This window comes from Emydura macquarii, unplaced genomic scaffold, assembly GCF_026122565.2.
Source record: "Emydura macquarii macquarii isolate MOO-44397 ecotype Brisbane River unplaced genomic scaffold, CSIRO-AGI_Emac_v2 contig_1119, whole genome shotgun sequence".
NCBI lineage: Eukaryota > Metazoa > Chordata > Testudines > Chelidae > Emydura > Emydura macquarii.
In genome coordinates this window covers 341,610-356,855 of record NW_027131256.1, presented here as the reverse complement: position 1 = coordinate 356,855, position 15,246 = coordinate 341,610, and the positions used below count along the sequence as shown (strand labels likewise).

Below are 15,246 nucleotides of genomic sequence, written 5' to 3'. Positions count from 1 at the left end.
CTGCTTGCAATTTAACCCCCAGACTCCTGAGTCCCTCTCTCTGACTCCATCCAATACCTTAGCTCCCTCCACACAATCCCGTCTCTTGGGGGCTGAGGGGACTCCTCAACTTCTGCTCAGGAGGGACCTCAGCCCCTGTCCATCTGGATCTCCAGATTTGTCCAAGGTGGGGAAGCCAGGGGAGGAAGGGACAGAGCCAGCCAGCCAGGGATGCTTTGTCTGCACCTGGGAAATTACCTGCTGCTGACAGTGGTTGTCAGCGGTACATGCAGCCGAATGAGTGCTGAACCCAGCCTGTCCTCAGCTGCACTGCCAGCCGAACTGTGCCCACAACCAGCTCAGACACCAGGTGTAGCAAACACACACCCCAGCCTGCCCTCTCCTGCCCACACACCTCACCCACACCCCCTGTACCCTCTACCTCATACACCCACACGCCTGTCATCCCTCTCCCTAACACACACACACACACACACCCATCTCACACCTGTGCCACACACCTGCCGCCTCTCTCCTAGAACACACACACACAACTCACCCTTGTAACACATGGTCAGCATGGCTGCTCCTTAACCTAGACACACACCTCACACCCGCCAGGCACACATGCATACCAACTTCCCTGGCCTCTCCAGCACACACACACACACACACACGACACCCTATACACACACACACACACACACACACACACACGACACCCTATACACACACACACACACACACACACACACGACACCCTATACACACACACACACACTCTTCCTACTCCCAGCAGGAAACCAATCCCTCCCCAGCCCAGCAGGACAACACCCGCCTGGGGGAGTGCGGAGGGGAGGGACTCTCACACTCACACACTCACACTCACACACACACACCAATAGGCGATCGATGCAGCCATTAAGCCCGAGCCCTTCATCTCCCCGCCGCGCCCCGGGCTGTGTGCGCTCCCCTGCCCGCCCCGCTCCCTCCATCCGCCCCGCGCTCCCTTACTCGCGCTCCGGCGGGCGGGCGGGCGGCTCCGCTCGGCTGCGGCGGCGTCCTGTGGCCGGTGCATGCGGAGCGGGCCGGGGCCGGGAGCGGGGCGGGCGGCGGGCGGGAGGCAGAGCCAGAGCCGCACGCACACAAGGAGAGATGCTCCCGTCGCCATGGCAGCACCAGCACCAGGTAAGCTCGGTCCAGACGCCGGTGTGTGGCCGGGGGGGGAGGGGGAGGACTTGGCCTTTCGCTGCTTTGGGGCTTTTCCTCCTTCCCCCCGCTCCGGCCAGCCCTAGAGTGCCCATCTCCCCCCCCCCGCCCCCGGGCTGGTCCCCGGCTCCATCTGCTTGCAGCTCCTGAGCTGGAGCTGCCTGGCCCCGCCGCACACGGAGGGGCCTCCCCACTGCACCCACCCGCAGGCCTCAGCACCCTTTGGGCCCATATTCAGCCGGCCACGGGGCCCTCGGGATCAGGGCCACCATGTCTGTCTCTCTGGCCTCCTTTCCCCGGCTCTCCGTCTGGCCAGCCCCCACCCCCCTTCTCTCCCCCCCCTCCTTCTCTCCCCTTTCGCCTCCTTTTGGCTCCTTCTGCCTCCCTCGGCCTGTGACTTTGCCCCCTGCCCACGCAGCAAGGAAACCAGCGCGCCCTGCCCCCCGCTGCTCCGAGGGGTGCTGGAGCGAGGTGTGTCGTGGGGACGCTGAGCGCCCTGGAATCAAACTGTAAACCCTGACTGGAATGGAAACCACTTCAAACCGGGGTGCAGCAGCACCCCAGGCACCCCTGGCTCCAGCCCCTGTTACTGCCCCTCCACGGCTCAGCAATAACCATGACAACTTCTTTGTAACCCTTTCCAGCCTCTGTTCCTCCGGCAGGAGACAAAAGGACAAAGAGGCCCGGCAGCACCAGCCCCTGCACCTTTCCTCCCCCGGCCCAGGCCGCAGGGCCAGACAGATACTCCCCCTCGCTCCACCTCTGTTGGGCTTTCCGACTGCACTTTCTCTCTCTCTCATTTTCATCTCACACCTTTACCTCTTTTGCCTTTCCCTGAGTCACTAGTCCATGCGCTGAATTTCCCAGCTGGCAGGATGGAGCGTGGGAGGGTGGCCTTTCGACAGGAAGCCCTGCGGGGCGAGGAGACGGGGCGGGGGGCTGCCAGCAGAAAGCTTGTGAGACCCAGATGCCATGAGCCACCCACCTACCCCAAGGTAGAGAGGGCAGTAGCTGGGAGCAGATTTGGACCCCAGGGAAAACCAGAGGGTTTCTGGCTGGTTTAGTGACAAGGGTGGGTGAGCGGGTGAGGCAATGGGGGCTGGGGATTCCCGCTCCAATAAAAGTCTGTCTCCTTGGATGACTAGGGGGTCTTTCGCTTCATAACTGTCTCCAGAGGCCACAGGCCTAACTGCGAGGGTGATGGTGAGTAAAAATAGCCAACAAACTGGGGCAGGGCTTGGGCCCTTTAGATCCAGACGTGGAGGACAGGCCGGTCCAGTCACATGCCTCAGCCCCAGGGCAGAGTGAAAGGTGCTACAGGGCCTCAGATGGCAAAAGTGGAGGGTGAGAGCTGAGTGTTAGGATACAAAGAGAAGCCGCGCCGGCAGATCTGAGGACTGGCACAGCAGGGGTGAATAGGTCAGGACTGAGGGGTGTTGGCAAAGCCATGTGGAGTGCCCAGGACTGGAGTGGCAGGACTGAGGTCCATCGGCAGGGCTGTCTGGGAGCCCAGGGTTGGAATAGCAGGGGGCTGCAGGGCAGGATTGAGGGGCGGCAGCAGAGATGTGCAGATAATCCAGGCCGGGTGCAGCTGTGGGTGCCACACGTCAGGCCCGTGGTGCGTCAGCAGAGCTGTGTGTCAGGCGTCCAGGACTCGCAGAGCAAATGGAGGCAGGTCAGGCTTGTGGTGCGTGAGCAGAGCTCTGTATGTTGCCCCGAGACTTGAACTTAAGGGGGATGCGTGAGTCGGGATTTAAAGGCACCACCAGAACTGTCTGGGGTGCCCAGGGACGGAATAGGACAGTGGACTGTGGATTCAGATTCAGGGATATTGGCAGAGAAATAATGAGCACTCAGGACTGGAATAGTGGAGGGGGGCTGTGGAGATCAGGACAGAGGGCCATTGGCCGGGCTGTGTGGGGAGCCCAGGCCTGGACTAGCAGGGGGCTGCAGGGCGGGATTGAGGGGCACTGGCCGGGCTGTGTGGCGAGCCCAGGCCTGGAACAGTAGGAGGCTACTGCAGATCAGGGCCAGAGACCACCACAAGAGATATGCAGGGAACTCAGGATGGGAAGAGCTGTGGGTCCCCCGTGTCAGGATTGAGGGGCATGAGTGGAGCTGGGTGCAAGGGTGCAGGCCGAGAACGGCTAGGACTCAGAACTGAGGGGTCATGGCAGAAATGTGTTGGGCTAAGACTCGAACAGGAGGATGTCTGCGCGTCAGGACTGAGGGCACTGGCGTAGCTGGACCCAGAACTGGAATACTGGGGAGGGGGGAGGATACGTCTCAGATGAGGGGCATTAGCAGAGCTTTGGGGGGAGGAGCCCAAGTATGACTATCATGGGGTGCTGTGGATCAAGACTGGGGTGCAAATGCAGAGATGTGGGGCTCTGAGGCCTGAAATCGAGCAGAGAGAGGATTTGTAAGCCAGGCTTTACAGCGCGTTGTACAGAAGAGTTCACTGCGAGAAGACCAGGGCAGGGGCCTGGGGATCAGGACTGAAGAGTTGCGGGTGGGGATCCTAGGATTGGGATGGCAGGGGCTGAGGGAGGCGGTGGGTCAGGGGTGAGGTGTATCAGCAGAACTGAGAGCAGGTGCAGGGGAGCCAGCCCTGGATCTGAGGCGTGCTGCAGGTCAGGATTGGCATGTATCTGAACAGTCTGCTCTCTAAAGCCAGAGGGGAGAGCTCTGCTCCCAGCCTAGGTCAGAACGCCCTGCTCCTGTGTGTGAGGGACGAGGGAGTCGGGGAAATGGAAATATCTTCAACTGCCTTTTCTCTTTTCTTTCCCTTCTGCAGTGAACCTTGGGCCCTGAATCTCCAAGGGAGCCTGGGAAAAGGATCTTCCCTTCCCACTGTCCCCCCAGTCGTTCACTGATTGTGTCCTGCACCTAGGTCAGAGGAGGGGGACTTGTAAGAGCAGAACAAGCCCTGGGGGTGGCAGAAAGGCCATCGTGCAGGGAGGGTGGTTGGGGGACCCTGGGTAGAGTAGATCACCGCCTCTCCCTCCCCCAACCCTCCATGGATTGCCTCCCTGTTACAACTTCAGCAGGGCAGAGGATCATAAATCATTAGCTCCCGGAGGCTGTGGTGTTTGGTGCGTGGAGATTTGCACCGTGTATGTGCCACCCCCACCATTATGCCAGGACCTTCGTGGTGCCACCCACGTCCTCTCTGAACTCCTCTGTTCGCCCCCTGGCCCTTAAGACCCCACAACTGAGACGCCGAGCATCTGGCACATAGTTGCATCCCACTGAAATATCTGGAAAGGTCTGAGCCCCTGAGACACCTGTTTGCTTGGGTGTAGCCCTTGCAGGCCCCCGGAGAAGGTGGAACTGAAAGCAGGTCTCACTAGGAGAGGGGATATATGGATGGAGCCTGAGGCAGGGGATCCATCTTGGAGGGAGTAAAGGGGGAGAGAGGAAATAAAAGAAAGCATGTGTGGGCAAGGGAGGGGAAGCTCTACCAAGGGACAGTGAGAAAGACCGAGAAAAGGAGGGAGACAGACAGAAAAGAAAGAGAACAAGGGAGCAAACCAGTGGCAGAGATCAAAAGAGTGAAAGCAGCACAGTAAGAGAGCAGAAGAGGGAAGGAGAGACCGATTGAAAGGGCTGCAGAAAGAGAGGGATAGAGAAAGAGAGGGAGTGCTTCCCATCTGCCCTTTGGCGATGTCTCTTGGTGGCCCCTCCTGTGCATGCCCCTTGCTTCCCCGCTGGAGCAGATGAGGCGGGAGGTGTCCGCCCCTGTGCGGGGTCCCTGTGCGTGATCCTCTCACCCTCTCTCCAGCTCCCAAAGTGGGAGGCATGATGCCTCGTGGGGGGGGCGGCAGCGTGGGTGACCTGTCAGACTCCACCCTGCACAACAGCTCCTTGTGGTGGCTGGCATGCGGGCTGCTCGCCCTGCTGGCCAACTCCTGGATTATCCTGAGCATCACAGCCAAGCAGCAGAAGCACAAACCCCTGGAGCTGCTCCTGTGCTTCCTAGCCGGGACCCACATCCTCATGGCGGCTGTACCCCTCACCACCTATGCCGTGGTGCAGCTGCGGCGCAAGTCCTCCGATTACGACTGGAACGAGAGCATCTGCAAGGTCTTTGTCTCCACCTACTACACCCTGGCCCTGGCCACCTGCTTCACCGTGGCCTCCTTGTCCTACCACCGCATGTGGATGGTGAGGTGGCCGGTCAACTATCGGCTGAGCAATGCCAAGAAGCAGGCCCTGCACGCGGTGATGGGCATCTGGATGGTGTCGTTCATCCTCTCCACCCTGCCGTCCATTGGCTGGCACAACAACGGCGAGCGCTACTACGCCCGCGGCTGCCAGTTCATCGTCAGCAAGATAGGGCTGGGGTTTGGCGTCTGCTTCAGCCTCCTGCTCCTGGGAGGCATCGTCATGGGCCTGGTGTGTGTGGGCATCACCTTCTACCAGACCCTGCGGGCGCACCAAAGGCACCAGAGAGGTCGTCACCGGCAGACGGAGGAAGCCTCCTCCTCCTGCCCCCCGCCAGCATGCAACACCTTCAATGTGCCGGCCATCATTGTAGAGGACGTCCGGGGCAAGCGGAGGTCCTCGCTGGATGGCTCTGAATCAGCCAAGACCTCCATGCAGATGACCAACCTCATCAGCGCCATCGTCTTCCTGTATGACACGCTCACCGGGGTGCCCATCTTGGTAAGGAGCAGGCTGCCCCTTCTCCTCCGCAGCAGGCCACCAACTCACGCCCCAGCCCCCTTCTCAAGGGACAGTGTGGTGTGGGCAAGAGAGGGTGGAGAATGTAGTGAAGAAGTCTCCAGCGCAGTGCAGTGGTCAGCTAGCCTCCCCATTCTGCCCCACTGCAGGATATATTCTTTGGAGTGATGTAGCTAGAAGCACCTGGCCGGAGCACCTATCCTGAGTGTCACTGGAGGCTGGAGAAGGGATGGGGAAGCCCCCCTTCTGTGTCCCGTTAGCTCCATGCTGAGATCAGGGTACAATTAATCCAGCCTCCTTATTGCTTGAGACTTTAGATAAAAGACTTTCTCTCTCGCCTCCCCTCCCCAACCAAGAGGTCTCTCTATTTGGCCCTGTGTAGTTTCTAAAGTCTTTCAGGATGCAGGAATTTGCTTCTTCGGCAGCAGAGGTGTGTTTGCCTTATTCTCAAAATGGCCAAATTATTTTTGCTCAAACTTTAAAAAGATCAAATAAAAGGGGGCTCATCCCACAGCTGAAAGGCTGCGAAACTCTGAATTACTGAGAGCAGGAGGCTGGAAAAGAAATAGTGCTGCAAACTGCACAGGGATAAACACTAGGGTTTGTGTCCATTGTTGGCTCACATATAAGGGATACCCAAGTTCTGAAAGTTGCGGGGGGGTTTAAGGTTTGTTTCGGGGTTGGGTTGGTTTCTTCCATCTGGATGTATTTTCTTATTAGACATTCAGTTCTTGTCTATCCGGGCAGATTCTATGGACAGGTGACAAACTGCTGCAATTCACAGCACTGAAAGGGAGCAATTAAGAGAAAGGGGTGTTTCAGATTCCGTGTTCATTAACACCTCTTTAACTCCAGTGCATAATGAGCATTGGTGAGCAAGGACGGCTGTTATGGGTCTCCTGCAGGTAAAGTGCTAGAAGCAGAATGTGTGTTCTAAAGCCCCCACGTCCTCCAGCAAACCCGGGCAGCCTGGCCTTCACACCCATTACCGCTGCAAGGGACAAACGGAGGAGCCTTTCAAAAAAGAAAAACCCCAAGCCCAGTTCTTTAAAGACCCCTTTGCCAGTCAGTCGTTTGTGCAGTTCACTGCCGTGCTGTCTGTCTCTTCCCCCCTCTCTTTCTGTCGGCTGTGTCTCTCTCCCCCTCACTGTCTGTTTCCTTCCCACCCCCAAGGTGGTGAGTTTTGTCAGCCTGCGCTATGATACCGCCCCCACCTGGATGGTTCTGGCAGTCCTCTGGTGCTCCATGGTGCAGACCCTGCTGCTCCCCTCCTTCATTTGGTCCTGCGAGCGCTACCGAGCTGACGTCCGCACTGTATGGGAGCAGTGCGTGGCCATCATGACAGAGGAAGAGGGGGATGATGGTGAGCCCCCTCTCCCCCCAATCTCCCACCATCTCCCTCATCACAAATCCTGCTCCTGGGACGGTCAGCAAGAGGGGGAGCTTGGCTGGCCGAGGAGAACCAGCAGCACTGGGTGTCGGACCAGAGCTCTTTCTGCGGGACTAGGAAGGATTTAGGGTTGCGGCTGGGGTTCATCCACTGGGAAAGGGACGACACCTTTTGTGCAGGCTGGAGCAGTCCAGGCACCCCTCCCACACCAACCAAAGGGTGAACAGAATTACTCAGACACCCCAATTGTGACGGTGGGGCAAGACATGGGGTGTAGACCCCCAATCCACAGTGGGACCCTCCCTCCGCAACACTGTGATCCAAGCATCCCTATTTCTCTCGGGTCTGGTGGCAAGACATTAGGGAATGAAGCAGCTCCCAGCGAGCTGAGACGGGGCAGCTCCAGTTCTCCACAGACCAGCGACGAGGGGGATAACTGGAAAGAGGGGTTCGCCCGGTGGGCGAGGAGAGCTCAGAGGGCCAAGAGCAGGGCTATGAGACACACTGAAAATGGGGGCATGTGACAGGAGGGTATGCAGGATCCCTGAGCATGTGGTGACAGGAGATTCCCAGCCGCCGCTGACCGTGTTGTGCCCTGTGTCTCCCCCTCCCCACCAGATGGGGTCTGCGAGGACTACGGCGATGGGCGGATCTGTAAGGTGCGATTCGATGCCAACGGTGCTGCAGCTGTGAAACGGGATCCCAGGGACGTCAAGCTGCTGCCCATGAACCACATGCTGCTGCCCCACGACAGGGTGCACTACCTGCAGGTGAGCTGCGAGGGGCACCTTACCCTCCAGTCCCTTCTCCCTTGTGGGTCGCACCCAGACATTCCCCTCCCTGGAACTCTATTGGGGTTTTACGAGGTCACGGAGGCCTCTGGCCTCCCCTTTGTGTCTGACCCATGGATTCCCCTTTCTGAAACTCTTTCCTTCTTTCCCTCTATCTCTGAGGCTTTCCCCAAGCAGCTCCCTTCCACTCACCTTCATCTCCCCGCACCCTCTTTCAGGTCCCCATCTCCCGGAGAATGTCCCATGATGAGACCAACATCTTCTCCTCCCACCGCTCCACTCCATCCTTTCTTCACAAGTGGTCGTCATCCGATGACATCCGAGTCGCCACTCCCCGCAGGGCTGGAGGCCCCGGCTTCCTTCCTCCTGAACTGCGTGACTACCACCACCGCCGGCGGCCCCCTGAAGATGAGCTGACGACTCTCCGGCAGTTCCTTGAGGGGGGGCTGGTCCCCAGAGGATCCGGCTCCAGCGTCTGCTTCTTCAGGGATGAGATCACCACGTTCATCGATGAGACGCCTCTGCCCTCCCCAGCCTGCAGTCCGCGCCACGCCCGCTTCCCGCTCACATTGCGCCGGGACCGCCGCCTCTCCCTGGGGGGTGCTGAGGAGGAGGAGGAGGGCCCGGAGCGAGCGCGACGCTGCTCACTGACTGGCAGTGAAGACTGGCATCTGCAGGACAGACAGCAGGCGCCACGTGAAAGGACCCTTGGCGCCTGTGAGGCACAAACCTTCAGGAAGCTCAACCTATGAGAGGCAGCATCAAAGACGTTCACTGCCAGTGGGATTCTTAAATAAAACTTTCAACGTCCCCCTGCTCCTGGGACCCAACAGGTCATTTATGTTCTCGTATTTCTCAACAGCTGGAAGAAACAAGGTGCCTCCCTGTGTGCCGTGGTGCTGGGGGACAGCGAATGCAACAGGTCTGCAGGAGGGAGCCAGGTACGTGAGCAGCCTGAGCCTGCTCACAGGTTATTAACATGGCGTGGGGATGGCCCTCTGTTAGCTCCGCCCCTTGTTAGTCCACACTTTCATTAGCTCCACCCATCACTGAAAATGCCCCTGAGAGCCGAGGTGGAGACAGGATAGTATTAAAATTCTATATTTGGAGTGTCACTGTGTATCTGTTTTTAAAATACTGTATTAATAACAACTTTGTTTCCGTGGCAACAAAGCGATTGACAAAATGTTTAATGAAGTTTCCCAGGCATCAAGGGAGGGACATGAGGAACCCATCTTACCAGTGCAGCAGACCACTGGAGTGGGAGACAGCAGATGTTTAACAGCAACAGTGCAGGGCAGGAAGTGAAGGAGAGTCCTGTACCAGGGCGGATTTTCAGGAGACAGGAGTGATAGTTCTGTTGTCGGTCTCAGGAGTGACTCGGGCTGTATCCACACGTCTTTGTTCCTAAAATTTTCACCATTGCTACCACTGATTCAGTTTCATCAGGGCCCGAAGAATGGGAGCACTAGTATAAAAAGGCACTGGTGGCTGCTTGTGTTTTTACTATCATGTCATCTAATGCCACTTAGAATAAAAACGGCCACCTTGTACCAGCCATGTGCCAGAGAATGGTTAAAATCCACCAGAGAGAGAAGACAAGAACAAAACATTTTGCTTATGGGGCAGTGCTTCCCTGTTTCCAGGCATTAGAATGAATCTAGGCCGCCTGGACTTACAGCCTTCAGGAACGGGTAAAGAAACTGTCATAGCAGCATCGGGGAGAGGTGTTCGGGGGACATTAGGGAAGAAGGTCAGATGGGTTGTGACCCATCTCTGCCTATGGAAGACCACCTGAAAATGCCATGGTCAGGACAGGCTGCAAAATAAGAGCAGATTCTCCCAGCACTGGTGGGTGACACTGAACTCAGACTTCCCAACCAGTCACAAACAGGGCTTCTGATTCCCCACACTGGTTATCAAGAAGCTACAACGAAATACACTGCACTTTACTTTACTGCACTTCAGTCTCTGGCTCCGAGTCCGCAATTAGGTCCAGTAAAGAGAAACGTTATTTAAAACTCTATTCCCTTTATCAAAATGTTTTCCTGACCTCAAAGGGTCAGCCACATTGCCAGATCAATATAAGTTTAGATCTTACACAAAATACCACGCTGCCAGCCCATCCTTTAGTAACTAAAACTAAAGGTTTGTTATAAAAGGAAAGAAACCAACCAGATGAGAGGTGCTATATGATTAGAGCAATCAGATACATACAAATGATTTGGAAGTCCATATATATCAGGTTTTCAGTAGAATTGTGGAGTTTGCAGGCTTGTACAGTCCCTCTGGAGTACATCCAGTACCTGGATGGGTCTCAGTCCTTTGTTTCACAGATTCAGTTGCAGGTGGGTTGGTTCAGAACTAGGAAGCAGGAATGAAGACAACATGGGATGGAGCAGCTGCCTTTTATGTCCCTTTGCCATGCGGCTTGAGGAAATTCACACAACTCAAGATGGAGTCCAGGTCAGGTCACCTAGACGAGTCCTGGTGACTCAAGGTGTAGCCCCGGGGTTCATTGTACCTTTGAGTTCCCTTGATGGGCCATGACGCAGGCTTATTGCTGCTGCCATCCTGTCTGGGGTGTCTCCCAGAAACACAGCACCAGCTGAAATACAGATACAGCAAACGTATCCATAACTTACAATACGACTATGACACACGCACATAAATAATATAATCCTACTTAGCAAACGATAACCTTTCCAATGGTACCTGACATGGCCTGTCCCACACGAACCATTGTAAATTTGCAACACTGATATCAAATCATATTCTAAAAGTCACCCCTAATCCAGACATCATCACACCCCCCACGCAAAACTGATGCAGAAGGGGTCCCTAGACACTGCTGAATGCATCACAGGAATTTTCCATTCTTGGTTTTGTATTATTACAGCTTAGCAGATTTGACAGTTTTACAAAAGATCACACACATGCTACATTTTTAGTTCTTGGCATTACCAACAAATTCATTATAAGACTTAACATTAGCATCAAAATCATGTTTGGTTTAAACAAGCTTTTTCTTTGTAAGGTTGATTATGGAGGTAACAGTGTTATTGAATTTCTTACAAACATTAGCATAGGTTTGGTTAGATCAAGAGTGGATTGGATCTGCTCTGGCTGCATAATCTCGGCATGTTTTATGTGATTTTGCCAGGTGTGCCCTCTGTGCTAACAGCTATGGGTAAATCTTTTCCCCGCTCTGTCAGGCAGCTAACCTGCATCAACCCCCACACTAGCTAGTTCACTCGTTTTCAAATTTTCAACCATGACCAATTTCAAGGTTGGACTCTGTTTTAAAGAGATCGCAACTCTTTTCATCCCCATTTTAGAAATAGGGTTCTGATGTCCTTTCACCATCAATCTATGATTCAAACTGCAATCACATGTGCCTAAGTCCACTAAGAGACTACAAGACATATCCAAAGTGTCTAGAGGTGAGAGTTTGCCTGTCACCCCTGTGTTCCCAAGAGATCAACTGCACAGCTCTTCTGCTGTGTAGATTCAGCTACACTACCCAGTTTTCCTTCTGAACCTGAGACACTATCTGTTTATTTGAAGAGTCAGTATGAAGACATTCGTGCACCAACGACGTCTCCCCAATATATTGACCAAACACAGCCATTTGGTTACAGGACTTTTCAAACTTCCCAATACTTTTCATTCCATAAGGAACCTTCTCCAGTATATCCACGCCGGATCCTTTTGAAGCGAGGCCATACACATCTGAAAAACTCTGGCAGTAAGAAACTGCAGCAAGTCTCTCAGCACATGAACTGACGCTTGCTACAGGCAGTGCTTCATTCTGAGCTAATTCAACCAATTCACTTCCACATGCTTCAGTTGCAGCAAACTGTTTGCAAAAGTTACTGCTTTATTCCTCCAGGAGCATTTTCAAGCAAGTCGTTTTTTCACAGAAATTCTGCCCTTTCCCTGGTCTGCTAGGGGTTGTTCTAAAGAAACATCTTCCTGAGTCACAAACAACAGACGCTTTCTGGGTTTCAGTTAAGTCCAGACCCAACTCTGAGACAACTGACCCATCCTCAGTCAACATAAACTGAGAGGCACATTCTGTCTGCTGCTCAGACAGAAAATTCTCCCTCAGCAGATCAAATGTACAGCAGTTTAAGTCTCCTCCCCTTTGTCCCAGCCCACATGGCTGTTCACAGACAAACAGCTGGAAATTGGGATAGTCATTGGGCAAGTCATTACCCCCAACAGACACAGGCTTAGGAATACTTCCTTCCTGGGTTTTAGTTGAATCCAGAACCACCTCTGGTACAATTGACAAATCCTCAATCAGCATAAGCTGAGAGGTGCTTTCTGCTTGTTTCACAGACAGAACACTGGAGACCAACTCTCTCCCCGCAGATAAACTGCTTTTCTGAACAGACCAGCTGCTATTTCCCACAATCCTAAGGCTGGAGACACTCTCTTCCTTGTCACACTGGCTAAACACGGACAACTTAGAGTCATGCACCCCCACCCCCCACTTCTCCCTGATGATTACAGCTAACACAGAAGAGTTACATTCATACTCTCTCTGGGGCTGGGTTATGACATCAACCCACATTATATGGCCAACACATCATTATATGTATTTAACAGATTATCATCAAACATACCAAAGTTGTTGTGAACTGGACAGATTCTTTCCCAATCTTTGCTACTGAGAAGAGCTGGACTTCCAGAAAGATGCTGTTCTTTTATTATTTGGATTTGGAGTTCAAGCCTGGAAACTCTTGCCTCAGCTTCCAGTTCCAGCCTCCTGTGTGCCTTGGCCCTCTCTTTAGTTTCTCTTTCCATCCGGGCCAGGGCTTCTTTCTCTTGCACTTGAACTTCTGCCATTTTTCTCTTATGCTGAAGATTCAGGCTCTCTCTCAGGACTTGCAGTCTGATTGCTTCATATGATCGTGGCTCACTCATCATGACTAACTTTAATACTCTCAGTATCGAATTTTAAAGTTTGGAATAGCGTGGGGTTCTGATCCAAAACCCAAACGATCTGGGCTTGTGGATCCTGCCGACTATGCCATTGTGGCCTGTCTGTGTCAAGGGTAGGACACATGAAAATGCCAAGGTCAGGGCAGGCTGCAAAAAAAGAGCAGATTCTCCAAGCACTGATGGGTAACAGTAAGACTCCACAACCAGTCACAAACAGGGCTTCTGATTCCCCACACTGGTTATCAAGAAGCTACAACAAAAAATACACAGCCCGCTTTACTGCACTTCAGTCTCTGGCTCCCAGTCTGCAATTAGGTCCAGTAAAGAGAAACGTTATTTAAAACTCTATTTCTTTTAACAAAATGTTTTCCTGACCCCAAAGGGTCAGCCACATTGCCAGATCAATATAAGTTTGGATCTTACCCAAAACACCACGCTGCCAGCCAATCTTTTAGTAACTAAAACTGAAGATTTATTATAAAAGGAAAGAAACCAACCAGATGAGAGGTGCTATATGATTAAAGCAATCAGATACATACAAATGATTTGGAAGTCCATATATATCAGGTTTCTAGTAGAACTTTGGCATTTGCAGGCTTGTACAGTCCCTCTGGAGTACATCCAGTACCTGGATGGGTCTCACTCCTTTGTTTCACAGATTCAGTTGCAGATGACTTGGTCCAGATGTAGGAAGCAGGAATGAAAGACAACATGGGATGGATCCCAGAGGATGGAGCAGCTGCCTTTTATGTCCCTTTGCCATGCGGCCTGAGGAAATTCACACAACTCAAGATGGAGTCCAGGTCAGGTCACCTAGACAGACGAGTCCTGGTGACTCATAAGGTGTAGCTCTGGGGTTCATTGTACCTTTGTGTTCCCTTGATGGGCCATGACGCAGGCTTATTGCTGCTACCATCCTGTCTGGGGTGTCACCCAGAAACACAGCACCAGCTGAAATACAGATACATCAAACGTATCCATAACTTACAATACGACTATGACACACGCACATAAATAATATAATCCTACTTAGCAAACGATAACCTTTCCAATGGTACCTGACATGGCCTGTCTCGCACGAACCATTGTAAATTTGCAACACTGATATCAAATCATATTCTAAAAGTCACCCCAATCCAGACAGCGTCACACAGGTAAAGAAGTTCAAACATGGGGGTTAACAGCAGGAGTGTTCCTAGGTGTCTAATGCAACCTGGCTTTATAACTGGACCCCGACACCAAGAGCCCATCCACCCAGCTGACCCTCACCCACAGCCTGCAGACCTAGTTGCCAATGCTTTCCCCCCCGATTCAAGAACAGAACCAGGGTCTCCTGGAGAAGAACACAAAGAAGCCTTTACTGCATGCAGATCCCAGGGACAGCACCTGCTGAACTTCATCCATGTTGGCAACCATAACACGCACCATGGCTGGCTTCCCCTTCATGCCAAGCTCTGAGATGTGGACTAGTGTGCCAGTCAATGGGACATGGAGTCTTTCACCTGCAGGACACCAGTTCCAATTTTGCCCCAGGTTGAGGGGACTGGCTGGCCTGGAGGAACTGGGGAATAGGATACATGGTCCTTTACCTCTGGGGCACTGCTTCCAGGGGTGGAACCCAGTAACAGCTGAGACTGCCTTCCAGGTGTATTCTGAGAGTACCAACATGAGTCAGCGGGGTTCGGTTCAGACAGAGGGGGATCAGCCAGAGAAGAAATGATCTCCCAGAACAGGTCTAGTTTATGGCTGCTAACCCAGGTTGCACCATGGTAAATACAACATTGGGATGTGATCACACCAGACAATCAAGTTGGGGAAGGAGGGGGTGTTGTAGCTCTGTTGGCCCATGCAGAGTGGGGGCTGGGTTGGCCTAAACATCCATGATGTTACCAGGTTATAGCAGATTGCCAGCCACACGCATTCAAAGATCGTGAGTGAGGAGCCCACAACAGGCGAGTTTAAACAAATAATAAGATTGGAGGGGGGTTGAGACTTTAAGGCCATGTTCCCAAGCTTTTCTCCATGCCTATGCGGGCTAGAAATGTACCCATTTTTTATGAGTCTCCTGTGCTCACATGACTGGGGAGCTGAGGATTTGAGAAAAGCCCCAGAAGTGGCTAGACATAAAATGAAACTGAGGGTTGGCAACAAAACATCTGGCCTGATTTTCAGAGGTGCTGAGCCAGGCCTTTCCTGCAGCCACTGGCACGGCAGCGACTTGGTTCCTTTGCAAATCAGCCT

At 53.4% G+C, this 15,246-nt stretch overlaps 1 protein-coding gene across 1 annotated transcript; it reads left to right on the top strand.

Moving 5' to 3' along the window:
* The first annotated feature begins 1,048 nt into the window (after positions 1 to 1,048).
* Positions 1,049 to 9,613, top strand: GPR162 (G protein-coupled receptor 162). The gene is made up of 5 exons (XM_067545906.1): positions 1,049 to 1,167; positions 3,986 to 5,856; positions 7,048 to 7,237; positions 7,883 to 8,034; positions 8,274 to 9,613. The coding sequence occupies exons 2-5, from the start codon at positions 4,990 to 4,992 to the stop codon at positions 8,805 to 8,807; spliced, it is 1,743 nt and encodes a 580-aa protein (XP_067402007.1). The 5' UTR covers positions 1,049 to 1,167; positions 3,986 to 4,989; the 3' UTR covers positions 8,808 to 9,613.
* The last annotated feature ends 5,633 nt before the right edge of the window (positions 9,614 to 15,246 follow it).

Excerpts from the sequence above, each read along its gene's own strand:
- GPR162 (XM_067545906.1), top strand. The coding sequence starts at position 4,990 with ATGATGCCTCGTGGGGGGGGCGGCAGCGTGGGTGACCTGTCAGACTCC. Across the intron at positions 5,857-7,047 it reads TCACCGGGGTGCCCATCTTG|GTGGTGAGTTTTGTCAGCCT; the intron begins GTAAGGAGCAGG and ends CCCACCCCCAAG. Across the intron at positions 7,238-7,882 it reads AGAGGAAGAGGGGGATGATG|ATGGGGTCTGCGAGGACTAC; the intron begins GTGAGCCCCCTC and ends CCTCCCCACCAG.